Source organism: Poecile atricapillus, chromosome 2, assembly GCF_030490865.1.
Source record: "Poecile atricapillus isolate bPoeAtr1 chromosome 2, bPoeAtr1.hap1, whole genome shotgun sequence".
Taxonomy (NCBI): Eukaryota; Metazoa; Chordata; class Aves; order Passeriformes; family Paridae; genus Poecile; species Poecile atricapillus.
This window is the reverse complement of record NC_081250.1, coordinates 132957887-132983770: the sequence shown is the minus strand read 5'-3', so window position 1 is coordinate 132983770 and position 25884 is coordinate 132957887. Positions and strand designations below refer to the sequence as shown.

The 25884-nt window shown below is 40.2% G+C and overlaps 1 protein-coding gene across 1 annotated transcript; it reads left to right on the top strand.

Moving 5' to 3' along the window:
- Positions 1 to 112: 112 nt before the first annotated feature.
- On the top strand, positions 113 to 25884 carry YWHAZ (tyrosine 3-monooxygenase/tryptophan 5-monooxygenase activation protein zeta). Its single transcript, XM_058830398.1, has 6 exons — positions 113 to 224; positions 2431 to 2734; positions 17577 to 17700; positions 21153 to 21316; positions 21406 to 21501; positions 24825 to 25884. The coding sequence occupies exons 2-6, from the start codon at positions 2441 to 2443 to the stop codon at positions 24882 to 24884; spliced, it is 738 nt and encodes a 245-aa protein (XP_058686381.1). The 5' UTR covers positions 113 to 224; positions 2431 to 2440; the 3' UTR covers positions 24885 to 25884.

Sequence of the window (25884 nt, the reverse complement as noted above, 5' to 3'; positions counted from 1 at the left end):
GCGCGCCCTCGCGCGCCGTTGCCATGGCGCCGCTTGACGTCACGGGCGGCGCGCGGCCCGCGCGGAGCGGCGCGGTGATTGGCGGAGACGCCCCGTGCGCGGCGCCGGGAGAGGGAGGGAGGGAGCGAGGCTGCAGCGCCGCGAGCGCCAGAGCCGCACAGTCCGCGCCGGCCGCCCGCCCGCACCGACGCACCCGCGCCCGCCCGCCCGCCCGCCGCGCACAGGTAACGGGGCCGCCGCCCGGGACCTGCCCTCCCCGGCACGCGGCAGGTCGGGAGCACTGAGCGGGGCGGCCGGGGGACAGCGCCCAGCCCGCACTGCTCCCCCCCGGGGCGGCTCCGTGGGGAGGGAGCGGGGCGCGGGGGCCGCTGCGTGGGGCGGCGGGGACCCTTCTCGGCCGGGGATAGGAGGGAAAAAGGGGGAAGCACCGGCGGAGGGGGCGGCAGGTGAGACGACCCCGCGCCCGCAGGGAAGGGAGCGCCGCCCCCGCCGGGCGGGGGCCAGGGCGCGGGCGGCGGGCGCTGCCGGGTGTGGTCTCCCGCCGGGAGCCCTGCCCGGGCGCGGAAGAGTGGCGGCGGCGGCCGCGCTCGCTTCCCTCCCTCCTCCCAGGCCTCCCCCCAGCCCCCCCTTCCGCCGCCCAGGCCCCCCCCGCCTCCGCCCATCCTCCCCAGGGGTCCGGGCGAGAGCGGCGGCTCCCCCGGGACTGGAGGGGGCTCCTCCTCCGCCGCTCCCCCTCCCCCGCGCCGAATCCCCCGGGGATGGGCCCGCGGGCTTTCCCTATTCCGGGGCGGGGACGCGGCATCCTCCCCCGGGGGCGCTGGGCGGAGGGGAGCGGGATCGGGGCGGGCCGGGCTCCGGCACCCACCCGCCGTGACAAAGGCGGCGGGCGCGGCGCTCGGTGTCCCCGCGGCGGGCGCGGCGCGGGGAGGGAGGGAGGGAGGGGCGGCCGCAGCGCCCCGGGGCCGCCCGCTCGCCCCGCCCTCCGCTCCGCCCGCCCCCGGGCCGCTCCATTTTCTGCTGTCACCGCACTCGCCGTGCTGGAGCCGCGGCAGCGCCCAGCCCGCGGGGGCGGAGGGCGGCCTGTCCGGGGATGCTGCCTCCCGGAGATGCTGCCGCGGCAGCCTGCGCTGCCCCGGGGATTGGCGGTGGGGCCGGCGTTGTGGCCACGCTTGCCCCGGTCACGGCGAGTGGTAAATAACCACCGCCAAACGACTGCTTTAAAATGGCTCCTTAACCCCGCCGCGCGCGGTGTGGGCAAGCTCTTCAAGGCGCGTTTGCAAACAAACGGGGGTTCGTGCCCCCATGTTGGGGACAGGAGCTGTTAAAACTTGCAGTCACCTGGAATGTTAAATGTGCTTAATTTATTCCCAGAGACAAAACATAGCCCTGCCATTGCTTCTCCACATAAAATGACAAAAGTCTTCGTGGTTAAAAATGAAGATGCTTGGTTGGGGTGTGTGGAACAATCAGAAATATATGTAATGACCAAAACTGGTTCGTGCTTTAATAATCTTGTTAAACTTTAAAGGATAATGTATCCCCAGAGCACATTACCGGTTCCTCCAAATGATCAGGTTAGGATACATGGAAGGATGGGGGGTGAAGAACAAGTATTTTTTCTTCCTGTGCCAAAAGAAATTTCTCAATACCTCTGCTTAGCAGAGTTTGATTTTTTAACTTTTTTTTTTAAGTGCTGATAAGACAGATTATGAACCGTTTCAGCAAGATTGTGCTATCTGAAATACTGATTTGTAAGTAGTAAAATTTTATTTTGTCTCTGAAAACAGAGCCTTCTGGGCAGATCAGCAATACCTGACACAAAACATCCCATAGTGGGGATTTCCATTTTGGGAAAGGAAGTTAGCATTGTGGGAAAGGTGAACAACTTGCAATTTAGATATTAGTTGCATTCTGACTTTTTTAACATCCGGTGCAGGATTTGATTTGCAGATGTTTATGTGAAGTACCTCTGCATGTAACTGTATGATTCTGTGAAGAATGCTGCTTGGTATTGTTTGTCCAGCCTTTATTTGGTTGTCTTCTGTGGAAAACTTACTATTGGATATTTTCCTTGTCGGTTTTGGCACACTGATAATGTAGTCTTATGAAAGAGTGGTGGCAGAGAATTAGGGTAATTTTTGTGCATAAGAGAAATTATTTGGTTTTAGTTCACCTTTGCTTTTGTTTGTGTTTATTAAAATAACATACTTTTAAAAGTTTACCGTTTTTCAGGAGGAAGCAGTGACTTTAACTCTCTACTCCATGTGTTGGAGCATCCAGTGCTGCTAATATGCCTTGTGTTCTGGATTTCAGTTGTACCTCTTACAGTTCCAAACTTCTTAGAGAATACAGGTTGTTCTGCCTATGAAGTTAAAACATCTTTGTCCTTGACCAATGTCTGAATAATGCCTCACTATTTTTCCTCTTTAGAAATATCAGCATGGATAAAAATGAGCTGGTGCAGAAGGCCAAACTGGCTGAGCAGGCTGAAAGATATGATGACATGGCAAGTTGCATGAAATCTGTGACTGAGCAAGGAGCTGAGTTGTCCAACGAAGAGAGGAATCTTCTCTCTGTTGCCTATAAAAATGTTGTAGGAGCCCGTAGGTCATCTTGGAGAGTCGTCTCAAGTATTGAACAAAAGACGGAAGGCGCTGAGAAAAAACAGCAGATGGCTCGAGAATACAGAGAGAAAATTGAGACTGAGCTAAGAGACATCTGCAATGATGTGCTGGTGAGAAATAATGATACTGTTGATCCATTTTTACTTAGAGTTGCAGAGTAAATGGTGCTGGGCCCTCTGGGACTATTTCTAGTCTGTCAGTTAAGCTGTGGTCTCCTATGCCATTTCTGACAATAAGGTTTAAAAAATCACTGAATTTTTCTTTACATCTGATGTGCTGATTATTTATATACAAATTATAGTTATGAATGCTAATAAATTTGGAGACATGTAGAAACATTATTGTACATAAAGTAGTAGTTTTGAAAGGTCAACTTATTTCCCTGAGACTGAACTGTATATGGGTTTAATTTGGGGGTTTCTCCTCCCCAGTGCTCTTCCCCCTTCATGCAGTATTTGTATCCTATATCTCTTTGATTTCTGCAATTTTAATATGCTACTGTAGTTGCAAGAGGTAGTTCTTACTCTATGGAAATTGTGCCCCTCCCTGGGTAAGATGATGTAATGTTAGTTATGACTCAGCCGTGCAGAAAATTGCCTGCAGGAAGAGGCAGAAGAAATGCTGTGATACCTGCTTAAGCTTTTTTGTAGCAAACTATAAGGGTGGTCAAGTTAGGCATTTTCTGAGACTTGTAGTTACATTAAAGTGTGCCTGTGCACAGCAAACAATACTGTATTTTCACTGGGAGGCCAGTTTATGAAATCCAAACCTCTTTCCAAATGCTTTCTCCAGATTGTCGAATTTTTTCATGTGCACATGCTTGTGGTGCTTCAGTGAGCACACAAGGAGCAGCTGTTTCAGTCCTGTAACCAATTGTGAGGTAGAGGTTACTGTTAGCAATAGAGTTGTCCACTGCACTATGGGCACTGCTGGCTGTCATCCCATATGTGACAAGGGATCACCTGCAGGTGACAGAATGACATGAGACATGAAGGAAGTGCTAAATAGCTAAGTGTCTGAAGATCTGATCTAACCACATGAAAGTTAAGATCAATGAATAGCATAAATTTTGCTTGTTGTGCAAGACAACTAAATGATATGGGTGGTCATTGCTTCTAGAATACTGGTTCTCCAAGGGTTTGTTAGAGTCAGAATGGATAACTGAGTCTTGGCTTCCAGTTCAGGCTGGCTGCTATGGTTATTGTAACACACCCAATTTTGTATATTATGTTATCTTGTGTACAGATAACTCTTCTACTTTGAAAATGAAATACAGAACTTACTCATAGGAAAGAACTGATTTACTAGTACTTGTGTTGTAAACTAGTGGCTCATCTATTCAAGCCAAGGAAATGGGGATCCAAATCTGGCATTCTAATTGGTTATTATTTTTTTCTTTAATTATTTTACTAATGGGAAAGTCAGGGTGGATGCTTTCAGTTCAGGGTGATCTGAAAGTTTTTTGCCAGCTACATTTTGGTTTAAGAAATTATTTTAATTAAATCTGGGCTTAACAACCTTAGAAGAATTTAGTGTTTGCTATTAGTTTTTTGTCTGATAATGGCAACCAGGTTGAAAGGTGAAACTAGCTTTTATTGTGCATGCTAAATATAAAGACTAAAACAAAACCCAGCTTTTGAGTTTGCTGCAGCAGCTAGAGTGCCTGGGCGGGGAGCAGTATGGGTGGAAAGTCTTGTTAAATCTGAATCCCAAAATGGACTTGAATTTCTCTTTGTGTTAATGAGACATATATTATTCAAAGAAGTTACTGGTTTTTGACATGTTACTATTTTTAAGAAGCTAATGACTGACTAGTTTTTAACATTGCCAGTCCCATTTTTCTTAAAAATGTTAAAGAAAAATTACTGCCCAGAAGAAACAATGCCTTGTGAAGCGATTAGCAGTAATGAAACTACTTTTTTAGACTTGCATTTAAAAAAAAGTAAAATTTTTGTATTCAAAGGATAGAATTTAAAAATACTTAAATGATACATGCTGCCTTTGATACTGCCAATTACATTGAAGATTTAGACTTATATTTTAAAACATACTCTTGTTTTCTTTCTTGAAGTATCCTATGCATGTACATTCTTACCTAGAAATATGGCTGACTGTATTGCTTTATCCACTTTGCTTTAACAGAGAAAAGAACTGTGGTAACAGTTGTTTATTATGAACAGGAGTCTGCACAATGCTGCATGCAAATGTAGAACTAGGGTTTGGGGTTTTTTTCAGAAGATCTCTGTTACTTTAATGCACCATAATCTAGTCTATACTGTTTACAGAAGTGAAAAGCAAGGTTTAGCCAGTCTTAATTGGTGTGAAGTATGGCATTAACTAATAAGACCTGAAATGTTAAACTTTCAAAGCTTGTAATCATGAGCCTTACCTACTAGCGTACAAAAGCAGTTCTGCAACTTCTGTATCTTTTATTGAGGCTGTGGCTCTGTTGGAGCTGTTGTTGTGTCTTCAATTGTTTGCTAGTGTCTTAAGTGATATTTAATGCCCAGGGGTATTACATCACAGCTGAGTATGACTGCTGTCCTAACTTCAGTGTTGAAGGGAGGAAAGCAATTTAGAGGATGTGTTTGTGACTAGAAGAGTGTGGCCAAAGCTGGCTCCTCTGCTCCTCTTGCAGCTTCCTGCTCTCTTCTCTCACTGGAATGAAATCTAGTGTACTGGAAGAAATAGCTCCTCTAATCTTGTAGATACTGACTATACTAAACTCTGCCCGGGCTTTGTTTCCATCTCTTCTACTGATTTACAGAGAGAATAGAAGCAATTAATGATGAACTTCTTTCTTGCTTCATCCCTATTGTGCCCAATGATAAGTTTTAATAGTTAAGTGGCCGGGTCTGAATGTTTGTTTTTCTCCTTTACACCAACCTCGCAACAGGAAAAGATAGCATCTGCATCCTTGCTGCTTCCTGAATATTTTTTTCCTTCAGCCTGCCATGGAGTGCTTCTACAACTCTACAAAGAGTTGAACTCATCCTCTTGTTTCGTGCAGCATCAGAGTGCTGCTGTACAAAGAAGAGACACCTAAAATACCTTGTTTCTGCACCAATTCTGTCAGATATGCATTTAAGTATATCAAAGTGTAATATAACCAGCTCTAGTTTGGAGTTGGTCTGGTAGTGGTGGTAAACATCAAATAATTGTGACACGTTGTGTGTAGTGCAAGTTCTCTGCACCATGGCAATGAAGATGGTATTTCCAAATTCTTCAATAGTGATACAACGTGTGTGATGCTGTGTGTAAGGAAGTACATTGCCATACTTGAGTATCTGAAAAGTGCTTTGAGTATTATAGAAAATTTCCAATTGATATAGAAAATTAAGCTTTTAGTTAATTACTTTCCCTCATGTTAGCTAAGTGTGTGCTTCATGTTGTTTCAGTTTTTATAGCAGAAAGGAAGGTCTGTCTAAAGTACTAGTATAATGATCTATAATTTTTTTTGTCATTTCCATAATAAAAATCGTTATTAATATAACAGGTGTGGATTTTCTTTAAACTGCTTTTTGCTGTTAGTAGAACAGTGAGTTGCAACTGAAGTGATTCAAATTTAAACCGCAGTAAGCTGAATTTTTCAGCTAACAAGGGTTCTGAAGTACAGAGAAGAATGGAGGGGCCTTTGAATAGGTAACACCCTGCACTGCTTGTATGTTAGAAGTTCTCAGGAGCTCAGCTGGCTTTCAGGAAGTCTCTTACATGAGCTAAATGTAAACTAATAATTGAAAACATGACTGGCTATCTTCACATTAGGAGGAATGTTGTTCCAGACAGTTACACTCTTCCCTAGGCTGGCACATACTGCAGCAGTCCCTGCATGCCCTCCGAGTGCTCAGTATGTGACAGTTCCTATGTTCTTGCCTGATGCCCAGTTTTCTGGGTGATGTTGCTTCCCCCTCCAAGTTCCACCACAGAAGTGCCCTAAGTAAATCTCCTCTGGCAGTGCCCAAGCACCCTTTCACCATTTCTTTGCCCTTTTAGTTGTTAAGATCTGGAGAACTTCTGCAAACCTTGGCTGCCCTTCAGCTTTTTGGAGTTACTGTTACACAAAGATGCTAGTCAGCGCTTTTCCTCACTCCTTTCCTGCCAGAAAAGCAGCAGGTTAATGGTATTATTTAGGGCTTTCCAGTAAGATGAATTTTTTGCTTTTTTCACTACATTATTTCTTCCAAATGTCACCCTCAGGAGAGTAAAAGGGTACTCCTTGTGTGCTCATATTTGAGATTTCTTTGCACTTGTTATGGATGCTTCACTTTTTACAAGTGGTAATTGTGAGAGCAGAAGGTTCAGTGATATCTCAGATTAGTGACTTTAGGTTTACATTTCTTTTTTATGTATATTGTTGAGAGGGGGAGTAGAATGTTTAGTAACCTGTCATGGGGCTGCAGTTCACTGGGGGAAGGGAGTGTAATTCCATTCTGAATGCATCTAAATGGCTTTTTAAAGAACATACCACAGAATTAATGTTTTTTGCCATCAGTCTCAAATTACTGTGGCACTATTTTCTAGTTGCCTGCAAACATCTAATAAGTTACTATGTTAACTTCGATAAAATGTTTAGTAATTCTTAATGACAGGGTTAGGAAATTTGGTCTTCTACAGGAAGCCATATGGCTTTTGACATGAACATGTGTAAATTGTCTTTTTAAAACTCAGCCACTGTATGCTTAATGTGTTCTCCTCATGGTTAAAGTGCACAGCTAACTAGTGAACTGGCAATACCATACAACTGTCTTGCTATGATGATATCTAATACTAACAGAAAATTCAGTATTCTGGCTGAAAATCACTACCTTCAGTTCTGTGACTCCTTCAGGCTTGCTTAATTATTTTTTTATGGCACTTTGTCTTTCAGATTTGTGTCATTTTTTTAGAAAAAAGAGGAGGCATTTGTAGAACCTTCTATTTGAAAAAATGTCAGTCACAGATGGGGGTGGCTGATGTGTTGAAATCTAGGAGTTAGGTGCCCAGAAGAATTTAGGTTGGAAGGGAGGTCATTGTGTTCAACTCTGCTCAGAACAGATCTGGTTTGATCACTTTGCTCAAGGCCTTGTCAGTCAAATTTTTAAGCATGGAGATTCCACAGCCTCTCTGGGCAGCCTGTCTTAATATTTGTTCATGCTTACTGTTAAGGAAAGAATACTTGTGTGTGTTCTCATGTTCCAGCTTGTCTGCTGCCTCTCATGATGTCAATGTAGACCTCAAGGAAGAGTCTGGTTCCATCTTCTCTCAGCAGCTGTACACAGCAGTAAAATCAGCTGGTTTTCTTGGGGCTGAAGAAACCCATCTCTCTCAGCCTTGCCTTGTACCTCATTGTGCTCCAGCCCTATAGTCCCTTCAGTATATGTGTGTTTTTCTTATGCTGTGGAACTCAAACCTGAACATAAAAACCCAAAATGTCATCTCAAATTGTTAAAATTTGCATTGAAAGATGGTAATTGGTAATGTGTTAGTGGCATATGTGAAAATATGTGAGTACTCTGGTTCACAAATGCTTCTCTGAATGAACTTCATATATTGCAGAGCACAATGTTGCAAGGACTTTCTAACTTAAAAGGGTGATTATAATTCAAGCTTTTGATTAACTCTCCAAGTCTGGCTTTTTCAGTAAGGGTTTGGTTGGTATCATTGCTCATATATATTGAAGGTAGGAAGCAGAGGCAGTTTGTATCAACCTCATTATTTCAGTAATTTCCCTGATTGTAGCTACACCCTTTCAGGTTTGGGGTTCTAGTTGGTTTTTCTTTTTTGTTTGTGTTGTTGGTTTGGTTTTTGTTGGGTTTTTTGTTTGCCTGTAGTGAAAGCAGTGACTAAGCTGGAGTAATTTACTTTACCTTTTTAAGCAATTAGATTGTTGGAAAACTGTTGAATCTTTGATAATTAAAACATCATTCATGGATCACTTTAAATATGAGATTACTTGTGTTGTTTTTGATGTAATCTTAGCAAGAAGGGCATCCACAATGCTGACATGTATGTTTAATGCTCCCATTTATCATAAAATCAGCTAAAGTGCTCTGCATAAATGCAGCTACTTAATTAACTCTGCTTTCACATGTGTATACACATATGTAAATGTATCTACATCCTCTTGATTTTATTGAAAGTAGAAAAAGCCTTTATTATAACCACTAGCCTGCTGTACTAACTTCATTTGGCATTAATGTTTAATAATTTGCTTTGATTTACAATAAAAAGGTACAAAGTGCTTATACTGTTGAAAAACGTTGAAGTGACAACTTGCTTTATTTGACAGCAGCCTTCATTGTTCAAGTACTTCATGTACCTACTGCTGATACTCAGTTCTAAACAGCAAAATAAAGTTGATAGTTTAGTCACCTGTGACAGATAACTCTTCATCTTCTTTATGCTGCCTAAGGAAGAACTTCATTGGTTGCTTAGAAGTCTAAGAAGCAGAAACACTGCATTGCTAATGTATCAGCTTCTTCTTGTGCCTGTGGAAGCTGTAAGTGATAGAAACATAAAATTTAGAATATTAGCAGAGTTAGTGCATTAGCTCTGCACATCTGTATGGACAAATACTCTCGATCTCTGGTTTTATCTGGAAACTTCTGTCTCGTTACTGTGCGTGTGACAATAGTGTGTTTCTGAAACAGGTTCTCAAATGCTTTACTTGTACTTTGCTGTGGACAGACATCAGGTCCTGATGCCTCCGAAGCTGGTTGTTCCTTCAGGCAGTAGTTGCCTACCATTGTTAAATATTTTGAGAAAGCTTGTGCTGTTAAAGTTGATTGAAGAGAATTAAGATTGTGATTATTTCTTAAACATGTTTGTTGTTTTTTTTAACTGAATGTTAAGTCTTGCGCAGTGGATTATTTTTCTTGAAATCTGACAGAAGGTTGGCAATGCCTCTTCAAAGGAGAGGTAATAATAAGTCATGTTCTGCTGAGACTAACAGTAAATTCTTTAATTTTTTTATTAGATAAAACATGTTGGACTCAATGATCTCAGAGGTCATTTCCAACCTACTTGATTCTGTGATTCTATAAGGCAGCTCAAATGAGGCAGAGAAAAGTTGTCAGTTGGTTTTTGGTGGTGGTGGGCTTTTTTCTGGATATTACCCTTTGTGATTATGTTACAAATGATTTGACAGATATAATCTGATCTTTTAACTGGTTATTTTCTCCTAGTCCAGATTAGGTTTACATTGCTAAAATGGCATTTTTCCTAGTAAAATGTTTTTATTAACATTGTGTGCTATAGCAAACCCGTAGTCAATCCATATTCTGCTTCAGGAGATTTGAAATCTGCCCAGAGTGCAAGCTGCTAAAAGATAAATGGCTCCTACTTCTGAGCAAGGATAGAAAGTGTTACAACATGTTTATGGGGAGTTTTAGAGACCAAAACTGTAGTCTTAAAGCAGCTTAAGATGTGTTCTGGTTTGGAGTACAGCTGCAATAGCTGTAGCTGAGACCTACATCCTGGGCAGAAATTCTCACCCAACTCAGTTGGCTTCAGTTTTTTATTATGTCAAGTCTCTCAGAGGGTGTTGTGAAAAGAATAATGATTGATGCATCTGATACCATTTTATTTTGATGCAAGTCCCCAATAATCAAGAAGCAGTTTAATGAGGTGATGCTGAGAAAAAGGCCTAGGTAAAAATTGCATATTGACTTTGATCCTCAGTGGAGACTGTTTGTTAAGATCTATAGTGATGCCTCAAAAAAATTAAGACTTTAATCCTAATGTTTTTCTATTAAGTATCTTTACAGCTGCTGCCTTTCATATGAGTTTCTTCAGAGTGGGTTACTAAATTGGGGAGGTATTTTTGCCTGTACTTCAGAACTTGGTTCCTTCATTAGCATGTTTATTACACATGCTTTGGTAAAAAACAATAACAATTGGCATGAAACACCTGAGGAGTCTTTTGAATTATCTCAAGACTGTATCCTGATACGAGGCACACTTGTCTCCCTTGCCATAAATACTAATTGGAAAGCAAAACAGTAGAAGAAACTAGCTAGTAAAGGACATGGTAGTCGAAGTTGAGGAAGACAGATCTGCAAAGGTTAGCTATGTATGGTTGTAAAAGAGTGAACTGAGATGATGCTCCTCATTGCCTCAGGTGCTATCTGTTTCTTGTTTTGCTGGCCAGTGGTGTGTCCATGCCAAGCATCCTGTATGCATTTTTGTGCATACACCTACTCTTACTGACTTGTATCTTTCCCCTGGCATGTATCTCCGCACAAAGATGATTTTTCAGGGTGTCCTACTAATTCCATGTTTCCTTTGCCTGCCCATATGTGATGCCGCTTTTGTTCTCTTTTCTAAGGAAACACATTTACACTGTTTTAGTAGTATTTTTATGTATAAACTAAGATTTCTTGCCATTGTTTCTGTCATATGGGATTTTCTTCTGTCCATTAGTCCTTTTATATATTTTGTTTTCAGTTACTGTCTTATTACTCAGACTTCATTTCCTCTACTCGTTTCCTTTCTAGATCTTCATTAGATTGACTACAGCAAAACTGCTAATCAGGTGTACCTTTCTTCTGCTCTTAGCAATTCCTCATGTCCCTACGCACATCACATCTCCCACTGTTGCATAAACACTGCAGATTACTCCACAGTCAAATTCTTCCTTCCCCCTTGAAGGTTCTTTGTCCCAAATTCTGAATTCCTCTCCTGCTGAGGGCCATGCTTCTTGCTTCATCTCTTCTAGCCAGCCTCATCACCTTTCTCAAACTGCTGTTTCTGTGGGCAGCCAATTGGATGGGAAGAAAGAATAACTGGTACTGACACAGGCAGCAGGCTGGTTTCCTTCTTCAGCAGATGTTTCAGCAGAGATCTCCAGTGCCTCAGCAGCCACTAATATTGACAGCTTTTCTGGTATTGCTATTCTAGTGAACAAACTAGTAGAAAGAATTCTGTGGCTAACTTTAAAGTGTGGCTTCACTTTTGGCTGGAGTAGAAGGCTGAGAACAGTCCTTTTGGTTTTCACAGGAGGGTTGGAGGTTACCCATGAGGCAGCAGTTGCAGAGCCCTTAATACCAAACTCTGGGCAGAACTGTAATCAGGAGCAGCATAGTAAGCCTGGGTCAAAACAGGCTTTGGGGAAGGGATTGTCTAAAAATACACCTTTTAAAAATGCAAATATGTATCTCTTTTCTCCAGCAATTCAGATGGATGTATGTAAATAAAGTGGCCACAAATTATTTAATTAAAGCCTTTATAGTATGTGTGCCAATCTGTGCAGTGCAGCTAATTGCATGTGTTGTTTTATAGCTTGTAACTTTCCTAATCCTCCTATGGAAAACAGTCATGGAAAATCACTTGCTAGATTATAATGGGAATTGATCAGTGTCCTTTTTTTTTCTTTTTTTTTTTAATGAAACTGAGAAGTAGCTTAAAGAAAAAAGTAACACTCATGTACAGGTAGACAGGTATCTGCAGCTTCCTCTCTGGTGCTTTGTGGGTATTAAGGTTATTTTGATGTAATGAGAGTTTGAACAATGTATGTAAAATGGACAAGAAGCCTGCTTAAGGTTACTTTCTCCAGAGAAACCACATCTGGCTCAGGAAGTCCCTGGGCATTGTGGAGGCTAAGAGAAGCCTGACACTTTCTTACTTTGTTAATGTGTTTTCCTAGTGGCATCCTCTTTCGGGCAGTGTTGCAGTGAGATTAGCAGACAGAGGAGTCCTGTCAGCCAGTATGATCCCTCTTGTGTTCTTAAAATGTCTTGGAGAAAGATAATGGAATGCTGCTTACATCATGAAAATACTAGGCTGTTGTCATTAAATTAGTTTCAGGCTGAGCTTAAAAAACCAAAAGTTTCTTTCATGAATTAAAAAGAAAAAGAAGCTCTTCCATGTCATCTTCATCCCTATGTCATATACCAGGGGTGGGTGACAAGTGAGTTGAAGTTCAGGTAGTACTCTTGCGTAGTTTATTCTCAAGATTAGAAAAAACAAAGCTATTGTTAGGTGTCTTTCAATACTGCATGAAAACAAAAAGCCTGCTTATTTATTAAACAAAAAGTGAGATTATTTCAGAGAACTGATACTATTTAAAGTACCTAAAGTTTATCAGTGTATTCTTTTCGAGTTTTGCCATTCTGCACCTTGGTTCTTTTGTGCAAGAATATCTTTTTATTTCTCCTATAGTTCTAGAATTTTTATTCAGTTAGATATCTTAATAATTTTTGCGTATTTAAAAATAAGGCTTCTAGTTCTCAGTACTTTTAACTACGTATTATATGTATTATGCTACTTGCTACTACATTTTCCTAGAATCTGGTGACCATTCTTTTTTTCCTGCTTGTCAGGAGGGAAATATATAAATAGAAAATGAAGTTGTTGGCACAATCATCTCTAAAATTCATAGGCAATAACATGTACTGAGACCAAGCCTTTAATAAAGGGAAATAACTACTGAACTAGAAGCACCAAGGCAAAACTGAGCATTAAAATAAAATTATTTAATGCTCTAATGGTGGATTTGGGAATAGATTTCTGGCCTACACAAGTCATTTGACAAAGATGCAACTGCTTTTAAAACAAGAGTAGTTTTAGTCTTCAAGTGTCAGGAAAGGACTCTCCAAGTCTTTGTGTTGGCTTCCCATCTTCAGCTGCAGGCCTCACCTTAGTTTGACAACTGAAGCATGTCCACTTGCACTAAGAAGCAGGCAGACTTTTAGGAGAGGGTTGGCTGTTGGGTTTCTTTTGTTACTACTTTTTAGGCTTCTTTCACGTTCCTCCTAACATTTCAAACTTTATCTTGCAAAACCACAGGAAGAAGTACATAGAGCCTTTCATCAAAGTGGCTCAAAATGTGATGTGCTTCATGTTGCCACCTGTTGACTGTATCCTGTTCAGGCAGTAGAATATGTGTAAGAATGAAGGAAGTTGTTATGTTTCCAGTTCAGTGTTTAGAACAAGCCAGGATTGAAGTTCACCATTAGGATAACTCAAGTTGTATGCAGATAGTTTCTGGTATGTCTTTGAAGACAAAGACTTTTCTCTAGTACTTGATGAGGGTGAGGGAGCATACCAAATCTTACCAATGGTATGTGTGAGCAGAGCTGGCATCTTGCGAGTTCAAACATGTTTGTTGGCCAGTCCAGAGAACCAGAAAGCTGCTGACTTAGTCATAACCAGAATTGCAGGTGTGAAGTGTTGAAGCCTGATCTTTGAACGGCCAGCATATTAGTAAGAGTTGATATTCAGATTTAAACACATCCTTTAAAAAAAAAAAAAATTAAAAAAAAAATTCTTATTAAATCTTTCTGAAAAGACTTACAAAAAGTACAAGGTGTTACAGGTTTGGGCTGAAAAGTGCGCTAAAATGCTGCTGGGTCTGCCTAGTTGATGGTAGTGGTATGGTTTGTTTCACAGCAGTTAGATCCTTGCTGTCAAATTAAAAGCTCTGCCAATTACTGCTGTGTCCTTGGGGGGAGCGGGGTGTTTCAAGGTCAGGGAATGGTTGTTTAGTTTTCTTCAGAAAAATGTTCCTACCAGATGCTGATCACGATGCTATAAATAACTGCCCATGTATTCATATATATCAAACCTGTATGGGAGTTTCATGTCATAGCAGGAAGATCACGAACAAGCATGAAACCTTAACTACATATAATGTAATCACAGACATGTATGGACTGCAGTTGTCAAGGCGCTGTACACATTGCAGTGATGCAGATCACATCAACATAGTAAATCCAGTCTTGGACTTGCTGCTACCACTTCAGTGGCCTGTATGGTGATCAGCTCTATACTGATAAACACTGCCCTGTCCACTGGTAAAGGAGAGAGAAGGTGGGCAAGTTAAAGCAAAAGCTATTAAAAGAATCCACAAGATAAACAGTATTCTCCGTAAACTGATGTGTTGGCAGATAACTAGTTGTTAAATTTGCTGTGCTTTTGATTCTTCTATCTTCTGTAATTGAACAATGAAGCTTAGTAGCTTCATTGGTCTTACCTGTCTGGCTTTCTGTAGCCATACCACCTCCATGCAGGTTATGCTTTCACAGCCACTCTCTAGGATAAATCTGTGTACCCTGAACCTTCAGGCTAACTTTAAAGGAGTGGTCTGTGTCTACTTACACCACTAAAATAAAATAGATTCTGAAATAAATGGACTAATACAAACAGAAGAAACTGAATTTATAAGACTAAGTAAATAATAGGGAGGAGATCTCTTTGCAATCATTTCACATGCTAGCTTTTAAATATTCATCTGCTTGCAGGTTTTATTGTTGCTGTTTGTGAAGTATTTGGCATAAATCAAATTCTTCCAAAGATATGTGGCACACCAGTCCTACGTGTTGTTTGTATAGAATAGACTCTTTCATTCAAATCTGAGTAAGCTCCCAGTTCAGTTTGAGTTGGAGTCTCTTTGCATGGGCTATATTCTGTGAATAGCTGTTCAAAGGGACTTTTTCTCAGTTCATCAGTCTTTGAAAATCAGCATGGCTTTAGAACTTTCTGCAGTACAAGATTTACAGCGTTCAAGCTCCTTTTGCCCTGCTAGTGTTCGTCTGTTTAAGATGACAATTAGTAGTCTTTCTTCCTATCTGTCTCCTGGTGCAATTCACCCATTCAGTTTGCAAACTACTTTACCTCATTTGTGATCTAAGTGAAGTTTAAATCTTGGAGCTTGCTGTGTAGCTCAGCTCAGCTGTGTGCTGAGTAGAGCTGTACATTTTAATCAAATGACCTTCTATACAGAGGAGGAATAATTTCTGTTTGTGGAATCACTGGAAATATTTTGATCTGGCCAGTTAATGGAGGATGCAGAAGGAGAGCAACTCCCCACAATGCCAGAATCATAGGTGCAGACTGACATACCTGGATTAATTGAAATCTCACAGATAAAAGCTAATAAGGAGCCTTGTTCACAGCAGCTGGTAACCTTCAGTTGTCACTGGAACTTCTTGGCACTCAAGAAGATGTAGCTGCAAACCTTGAAGCTCTCTAGTGAGGACAGAGTGTGTAAGGAGTTACAGAGAGCTAAGGTGTGTGACCCATAAACCTGCTGGCCTCCTGCTACGTTCCAGCCTCACTGGGACAGAGCTGGCTCTGAAGCCTTCTGCCTGCGTGGTGGGATGCCCTCAGAAGGGTGCCTTTGGCATGAGGCAGCTTGGCAGCCCATTTGACTGTCTCCAGAAAAATACTTGTGCTGCTGACTGGCTTGTGTTGAGTTCCTTCTGTTGCCAAAGAATTGTCTCTGCTGTCATTTGGATGGGAAGTGAGGACATGCAGTATTTTTCAGTGTCTCCCTGTGTTGTTATAAAATAAAGTTATATACCAAGTCCCACAGTACTGGAAAGGCCTAATTTTAAAGATGAACAAATAAATCCACTCTGTTGAAGCCACTAAAGAAAGTCCACTTATAGGTTTATACCTCATTGTGGCATAGGTGTGGCTGAATGTTGTCTGACTTTCGTGCCTGTCAGCCTGATTTCTTTATTCTTTCTGCTGCAATAGAAATGATGAGAGATATGCTGTGATGAGTCGCTTCATTTTGAGAAGTTTCACACAAGTTTAAATCTACCAGTAGATATTCCTTATTCATATAAATGGATTAGCAGGACTTTGATTATAGAAGAAAGCAACCAAAACAAAAACCAAGACCAGATTTGCTCTTCTTGCTCTTCCTGTGAGTTTTGAGACAGTTTTCTGTGGCTTAATGGCTGGCCTGTTAAGCAGAGCAGGTACTGCAGGTGCCCATGTCACAGTGCAGTAGTTGCAGCCTACCATGTCCAGGGTATGCCTATCCCAGGAATATGTCCTGTAAGAGGCTCATTTAACCTGCTGAATGGCCTTGAGAGAAAGTGCTCTAAAGCAGCCATCATTCTGTAAGTTGGAACTAAATCAGTTTGTCCTTTTCTGTAGTATCCTTGGAAATAAAAGCTAAAAAACTGAAGGAAAACTGTAATGTCAGTCATCTAATTTACAGGGGAGAAAAAAAAAGAGATGGCCAAAAATTTGTACTAAAACCTCTTTTAAAAATTACTCTTTGCATAGCCTTCACCAAGTATATGTAACAGCTTCTGATTCAATTCTGACTATTTAGGCATGCTGTACCTTTTTTGACTTTTAAATAACTGGCTTTTCTTTTAAAGTCTGACTTCAAGCACTCAATATCACAAAGTTTGACAAGCCTGTACCTAATTTGACTGAATGTGTTGGAGCTAGCAATTTTTTCCCTTTTTTTCCCTTTTTATCATAATAGAATTCTTGTTAAATTACATGACTGCCTCAGCTATGTTAACTTGCTATGTTAACAAGCAGTTAGAATAATCTAGAAAAACCTGGTCTTAACTGTCAGCCCATGGGGAGGATTTGGTGGAGTGACTCCAGAGAGCTACCTTTGCTTTGGAAGATAAAGGAAATACCTGTTAGGGTAGCACATTAAGTCAAATAGAGGTGCTACAGAGCTGAATGCCAGATTGTTAGCTGACTGGAAATGGAAGAATACAGGTTCACCTTGTGGTTTCTTGCTAGTGATGCCAATAGAGCATTCAAGTTAATGGGAACTGGGCTAAGGAGGCTTATTTATTGGCTGTGTATGTAAAATAATTTGGTCTCTGATTTGGCAACTGATATATCAAATCCTTTTATTGTATTTTGTGGATGCAGACTTTCTTCCATGGTATACCCTCTGCCCAGAGTCTTTGGACTGCCTTATTTTTTTCCAGGGTTCTCTATAATGGCTTATAGAAAGCCATACTTTGGTCGTATAAAACTCATCTGCTAAATTGACACAGCCTCCTTCCTCCCATTAAGGCACACAATGCAGCATTCCTTTTATATCTGGAATTGGAATCCAGAGCACGTTCTCTAGCTGACTATGTTATGTAGGATGTGAAGAAAATAAGCAAGAAGTGAAGCTGTCTTGACTTTGAAATAAATTGAAATATAATTGAATTGTTGGTTCAGCATATGTTCAAAACACTGTGTTCTTTGTTTCCCTTTTAGTCTCTGTTGGAAAAGTTCTTGATCCCTAATGCTTCGCAAGCAGAAAGTAAAGTTTTCTATTTGAAAATGAAAGGAGACTACTACCGTTATTTGGCTGAGGTTGCTGCTGGAGATGACAAGAAAGGTATTGTATGTTGGCTCATGGATAAACATTGTCCAGCTAGATTGCTTTTGGTGACAACTCTAATTTTAGAGTAATTCTGATCTGGATGTAAATTTCTTTAGTAATAGGCTTCCTGTTGTCTGAAGGAAAATCCTAGATTGTTGGCTTTCAAAGGAGTTACAAAAATTTCCACGTACATGCTGATGGAAGCACGAAACAGACACTGAGTCACAAAATCTTGATATTGTCTCAAACTTCCGCATGTATTTATCTGGTTTATCACTGAAATACCAATTTATGCATTTCTGTCTGGCTGAATGTCAGGGGTTTTACCTCTTTGTCGTCTTATAGCTTTCTGAAGACTTATTCTTGCAATTTCTCCTGCATTTCTACATACTATAAGAAGTCTGCATAGGTTCTGTGGGCAAAGAGGAGAAAAGGTTTAATAAAATTCATCTTACTGTTAGGAAAATTTCTTCAGTAAATTTTCTGTAATTTCTTCTGGTAGTTAAATGTCCAAATGAATTGTTTTCATGTAAACAGCTTATCATACGACAGGTAAGTTGCCTTCGCCTAAATTTAGCTTAAAAAGTTAATATTGGGTACTCAACTTTTTGAGGTCCTTAAGTGCTGTGGTTGGAAACACCGTAACAGCATTGCTGCCTCCGTGCAGAGTGCCCTTCAGTTCAGAGCAATGCATTAGTTGAGATCCAGCTCACTGCAATCAGTGCCAGGCTGTTTCCTGGAGCCACTTCAGGGCTGTTGGCAGTGTGCCCTGAGGAGCAGCACACTTGAGTACAGAGCCAGCCTGGTGTGTCACACTCCTCACTTGGGCTGCCCTGAGGCTCACAGGAGTTGGGGATGCGTGATGAGCTGTGCGGTGCCAGTCTGCCCTCGGCAGCATCTGCTCGGCTCCTTGTGGGGCTCCTGAGCACCTGCAGCCCCTGGCTTGTGCTGCTCTTAAGCTAATAAACCCCCCAGTACGGCACAGAATGATGTCTGTGGGACTTCAGAGACTAGATTGAGTTTGGCATAGATGGGAAACAAACATGGAATAATTTCAGGGGGATAGATGTGTCTGCTTTACTGGCATGTGTTGTATCCACATTACACAGTGAAGCCCAGTTTTCCCAGCATGCTGGACAATGGAGTTACACAAAGATCCTCAGACTTAGTATGTAAGGCTCAATTTGATTTCTGATGTTTACTGCATGCACACTGACCCAGTGTTGGTGACTGCAGAATTGTATGTTACCAGTGCTTTAGATCTGTTGTAGAGAGTTACCGTGTTTTCCTTCCGTAATTTTGGTGATCTCTGTTCATATGCATAAGAGGTATGATATTTTGAGTCCCAAAGTTTCTTTTTCTGTTGAGGATTAAGTTACCGGCTCTAAAATTAGACTGTGAAAATCTTTGTTTAAAGTGCTTTTAAAGTTTATTTACCCAGTCTCCTGTCTGAGCAGTTTCCAGTGGGTTTCCATTTTTTCAATTCATTTTGAAATTGCCCCACCTCCAGTGTTTCATGTCACATGTCACATGTTTTTCCTGTATGTTGTCTGTGACCTTGAAGAAGAGCAGTTGATAATTATTGTTTAGGAAAGAATAGCTGTTGAGTTGGACACTATTCTAACAGCCGTTTGCAGTAAATACAGCAACAATATAAAGCTTCCAACTCTAGGAATTGGATTTTTATCTTCATAAACCACATTGTTTATTTTTATGGAATGGGGCTTCCTTATGGCAGTCTAGCAGACAGGAATGTCAGGCAGGTACCTCACTCTATTTTATCCTTGAACTTTGGAACTGCACTTTCTAAAGAATTCAAGGTTAGAAACTTTTTTATACTGTGTGACTGATTTAAAAATTAACAGAATACATCGAATTATACACTGAGTGCTCTGAATTGTTGCTCAAAAGGTAACTGTTTTCTCAAATAAGGAGAAAAAAATACACTTTTTGTTTTGAAAATATGTTAAAGAAAAATTACTAAAACATAAAACTCTCAGCTTCATTCCCTGAAGTTACATATTTTTCATTCTGCTTGTTTTGTCTTTTATAAACAGTACCATTTTCTAAGGATTTTCCATTATGACAAGAATTAAACATTTCTCACAATTTTTACATTTAACTTACAGTAAACCTAATTCTTCTCAACTGTAATGTACTAACTTCTGGTCATTTTCAAGGTATTAGGGCAGCTGTCTGATCTGAAGCATTCCATTATTAGTGATGAGTGCAGAGAGACCAGTGTTGATGACTGTGCAGTGCATGTCCTCACACTTCCATTTGGAAGAGAATAATATGATGCTTTAATTTTTGTGAATATCTAAAGGTGAACAAATAGTGATTGTATAGACATCCTGAGTATTGGTGTTGTTTTCAGACTTGGAGTCTGAAAACTTCATCTTTAAATCCTGCTGTACTTTTAAGTCCTTACCTTAAAATTCCTTTCTTTGTTTTTAAATACATGTGACTGCACTCTTGCAGACATCATGCTGGATGCATTTCTGGTTTGATCTAGAAATGTTAGATTGGAGTGATTTTTGCATCTGAATTGAATGACTTTCTGCCCACCTTTTTCTCAGCTGCTGGTGGAGAGCTGAGGAACAAGTGCCCCTTTGTACTCAGCGTCTCCCTGGCCCCTGCAGCTTGTGGGCTATGTTGGGCCATGAGCTCTGACTTGTGCAGGCAGAACCAGCTCTAAGTTCAGGTGCCTTCAATGAGAAAGGAAACTGTTGAGCTCTTGAATCTTTATATAAACATTGTAGCTGCTGGTTTTTTCCAGGTGTTAATAACTTGTACAACTGAACTAATTAAGAGGGACATGAGATTCACCTTAAACATAAAGAAGCCAAATTATTAGTTTTTCTCCCTTCAAAGTTTGTAGGTACTAGAACTTCTAAGTTAGGTAAGAATGCTTTCCATATCTGTATAGGAAATAGAACTATGTTTGAAGCTTTTAAAAATATATATTTTATTTGAGCTGGGGTATGCCACGCTATCTTTGCAGAGCAGTTTGAATGGAGACTCATAGATGGCTGTTACTGAAAGGGTTCAGCATGACAGGCAAAGGTCATCAGTGTTTCCTGTGACTAAAATGTGGCTCTCTAATGCACTGCAGTGTTTAAACACATTGAAATTGTGGTACTCCATCAAGTAGATGATGGGTTTTAACTTCAGTGTGAGAAAACTGCTGCAAACATTTGTAAATGCAAGTAGTCACAGGGTGTTGGGAAGAGGCTCAATCCTGTGATTTGGTCAGTAACAACTTCCCTCCTTTTTAATAATTTAAAAATGTAATTTAATAAAATCTTTGCTAAATTGCAACTTGTTTGATAAAGTGCTCATTCACAGGCACTCCTGACATGGTTTTTTCATGCAAGTGTGAGCACAGTCCTGATTGTATGTCTGGATACAGTGTGTGAATTACTTACTTGTTGTGGGTTTTGTTTGTGTTTGTTTTTTCCCCATAGGGATAGTGGAGCAATCACAACAGGCATATCAAGAAGCTTTTGAAATCAGTAAAAAGGAGATGCAACCAACACATCCCATCAGACTAGGTCTGGCTCTGAACTTCTCCGTGTTCTATTATGAGATCCTCAACTCCCCGGAGAAAGCCTGTTCCCTTGCAAAAACGGTAAGTCAAAGAGGGGGAAAATCCATTTAAATTATTTGCATAATCTTTTGTCACATGGCTAATGGAGTTGTTTGTTTTTATAACACTAGGCTTTTGATGAGGCAATTGCTGAACTTGATACATTAAGTGAAGAGTCATACAAAGACAGCACGCTAATAATGCAGTTACTGAGAGACAACTTGACAGTGAGTATCATCAAACTTTGCATATGGATTACAGGATTGGTCTTCCTGGCACTCCAAGTTATCCTTTTTGTTCCTGGCCATGGAGTTGTGTGTGTCACTCAGAAGCAAGTCTATAGTGCATCACCCTGAGCTGAATCTTTTTCCTGCCTAGTTAGTTTTTAATTTTTTTGTTGGTATGCTAATTAACATGATTTTCTGACAAATGACGAGTTAACCACATTTCAGGTTATTTTAGTCAAGGAATCTAGCATGTTTAAATGATGAGTCTGGACTGTGACTAGCAAACCTACTACCCAATGTTAAACAGCATTTGAGAATACAGTAGCGTTTGCCTCTTTAAAGCTTATGTCAGATTTCATGTAGCTTGTTCTGCATGAATGTATCTGCAAAGAAGAGATTCTACATGAAAACTGGAAACAAAGCTAGCAGCTACCAAGTCCATTTAAGGACCTGTTGTTAAGAGGTTTTTTGTTTGGCTTCAATTTTGGTAAAGCTGAAATGGGAATCAGTGCTATTTCCATGGCAGTTGTAACATAACTGTCTTAATTCCTTTTATTTTTTTTCTCCTCCTTGGACTCACAGCTGTCTGTGGTATAAGTTATCAGAATAATCAAAACCTTGATCTTGTGTGTGGGCTTTTTTTACCCTACTTTGAACTTTAAAACTGGCAAAGATAAACATCTAAAGCAAATGAAACTTGAATATAAGCAAACATGCAATATTGTAATTAAATTGCTTAGTTCGCTCCTTGGTCTGTGGGGAGAAGAGTTGCAAACAAGAAATTAAAAACTATGAAACGCTTCTTGTTGCCACTTGTAGCCCCTTGTTAACACTTTGTGCTTCTGATATTAGGGACCTTCACAAAAAAAACAAAACTACAAGTAAAATTGTACAATTGCATAAAATTGGAGTTGCCATACTTTCTGCTTCGGTGTCTAACATTTAATTTCTCTTGTCTTTTGGAACCTTTTCCACTGAAATGGCAACTTAACACTGCAGCAAAAACTACTTGTAATTGTTCCATTTGCTGCTTACAAAACAAATGGAAGTGATTTCTCAACCTCACTATTGGAGACAAATACAGGGTTGGCATTGCTCTCAATGTCTGTACTGCCCCTTGAGTGGGATTGCTCAAGAGCTGCCTTCTGAATGAGTGGTTTTCAAACAGAGAGTAGAAGCTGACTTTAATTGCAGGCTTCCCAGTAAAAATAATGTAAAGCTTGTCATAGCAGTTAGAAAGCAAATTGTTTCACTCAAGAACAAAAGTTGGACTGAGCTAGCATAGTCTGTGAGTTAGGGAAGTAGGCCTGGTAATTGATGTGAGCTTTCCATTACAAGGGATAAAGCTGTAAACAGATGCAAGATTCCATATTCTTGAATGAATGATGCTTAGCATGATCTGTAAAATTGCATTGATTCCATGTTTATCCACAGGTTCTTGAGGTAGAAAATAACTTTTGATATATATATATATGTGCGACTGACAAAGACTATAGTGAATTTCATAAACGTACAAAAGGTCTGTTTTGCTAGTTATGCAAGTGGTGGAAGTCTGAGGTATGTGGGCTTTAGACAGTGGTTCATGTTGATCAGTTCTGTGCAGTAGCACTTTCCTCAGTTATTGGTTCTGTTTTACCTCAAATCTCATATGGCTGAAGAAGTCTGTGTTCATTCTCAGTGGGGACTGAAGACAAAGAAGTGTTCAGAGGGCTGTTTAACATACTGTCAACATCTATTTTACTGGAACTGCTAGATAATCTTTTTGCTCTCTTATGAATTTTTTTTTTCCTAAATAAAAGACATCCCTTCTTCCTATGCCTTTTCCCTCTCAGCAGATTTGTTAAATTGTTCTTAATATCTCAGTTGGTAAAATTGGTAATGCCCCTTTCAAAGCACTCAGGCCCTTTTACCTTAATTGATGTGTATTTTAGATGAGGAAAGTTTTCATCACTAAAATTATCAAGCATTGGAACAGGCAGCCCAGGGAAGTGATTGAGTCACCACCCCTGGAGGTATTCAGTTTGTGTAAATATGATATATGGGGATGTGGTGGACTTGGCGGTGTTAATGGTTGGACTTCATAATTGTGAAAGTCTTCTTCATCCTAAAAGACACTGTGACTGTATTCTAGGGGTGATGATTTAGGATGGAAACCTCTGATGGAATTCTCATAAACCTGTTCTTACTAACTCTTCTTTACAAGAATAGTGCTGAAATTGAGACTAATGTAATATTACAATGTAGTAAAGATTGCAGTGCAGGTCTAGAAACAGACTACTGGTGTGCTGTTGTCTCCAGTGAAATAATTTGTTGTTTTTAATGCCTTCAGCAAGGAAGATTAAGTGCAGATACCATGCATTATGTTCACAGCAAGGACAAGGCTACTGGTCTTGTGCAGGTTCACTGTTGCCTTCTGCTCCTGAAAGCATTAAATGTTTCTTAGAATGGATTTTAAAAATAAAGGCGTTCTGTAAGACTTCAGTGGTATAGCACTGTAGGTGGAGAGAATTAGTTGGCTTTGTGTTCCACCATCTTATACTATAGAGCATGAATGATTGCATTAATGCTTCTCTGACTCCATAAAGTGAGGGATGACAAATTTGTACTGGGCTGGGAATAGTTTGGAAGCAGGCAGCGTGGAGATACTTGTTTCACAAAATAATTTTTTGGCCATGACTATCACTCTGGAACTGATGGTTAGTTTCCTTAGCTAGTATTTAATCTTGATATATGGCTCCTTAGTATGATTTTATGGAGCTGAAAATAAAATTTTGTGCATGCTTAGCCTAATTTTCTTCCCTGCTTACCCTGCTCAAGTTTAGCAACTTTCAGTGTTCTGAAAGTTGCTAAAGGGGAGCACAACTAACTGAACAGAGCCAAGGGATAGAGATTTTTATGAAATATTTTGGGGTTTAAAAAACAGAAAAAAACCTTCAGAAAGGGATGTAAAACTTGCTTGAGGAGAAAGAAAAACATTTAGCTGATCAGTAGGTCTGATTCTTGCCTGCTTGTTGTTAGTCATATTTTAGTGAGCCTTGTGAGTAAGAGGCTTGGGTTTTGACTGTTCATAAACTTGCTCATTAAATGCAGTTAGGGTTGGGTCACCTAGAGCTGAGTTTCCATCTTGCCATAGCCAAGAAAGAGATTCATGTTACTGAATCTCTTTCTGATTCATGTGCCTTTTCTTTCTCCACAGTGCCCAGTAGGATCTCTTAGAAGTTGTTATTATTAAGACATAAGCCTTCTTTCTAAAAATTACTTACTAATTATTAGTAATAAGTGTATACTAATGTACCTGTTACTCTGTTTTCTTTCCTAAACAGTTGTGGACATCGGATACCCAAGGAGATGAAGCCGAAGCAGGAGAAGGAGGGGAGAATTAACCAGCCTTCCAAGTTCCGTCTGCCTCATTCTGAAATTTAAACAGTAGACCATTTGTCATCCATGCTGTCCCACAAATAGTTTTTGTTTACGATTTGACAGGTTTATGTTACTTCTATTTGGATTTCTATATTTCCCATGTGGTTTTGTTTAATATTAGGGGAATAGAGCCAGTTAACATTTGGGGAATTTATCTGTTTTCATCTGAGGTGGCCAATATAGGGTTGTGAAATTTTTATACAAGTTTTACATGTTTGGCATAGTACTTTTGGTACATTGTGGCTTCCCACAAGGCCAGTGTTAAAACAGCTTTCTATGTCAGGCAAAGATGACTGCTTGCATATTGGTCTGTCACGATGGAAAAAAGGGATAATCAATGTTGCAGCCACAGGTGTAGTTAGTCTGAATATCCAAGCTGGAGCACACATGGCTGTGGATAACTGATGTCCCATAGATATTGCATGTCAGGTGTACATGTGACATCTGTGGAATATTCCAATCAAGTGTACATCTTTGATTGCAGCTGAAGTGTTCCTTAAGACAGTTGGATAACCCAGTCAGCTTTCTCTAGAGAAGGACAGAGAAACGGTTCACATTCCATTATTTGTAAAGTTACCTGCTGTTGCTTTCATTATTTTTGCTACACATTTTATTTGTATTTAAATGGTTTAAGCAACCTAAGAACAAATGTACAAGTAAAGATGCAGTAAAAAATGAATTGCTTGATATTCATAATGACACTGTATATCGAGCACAGCAGTAAAACAAAAACCCATGTATTTAACTTTTTTAGGTTTTTTGCTTTTGTGATTTTTTTTTTTGATACTTGCCTAACATGCATGTGCTGTAAAAATAGTTAACAGGGAAATAACTTGAGATGATGGCTAGCTTTGTTTAATGTCTTATGAAATTTTCATGAACAATCCAAGCATAACTGTTCAGAACATGTGTATTAAGTTGATGTAAGTGGAATAAAAGTTTTATGAATGGACTTTTCAACTA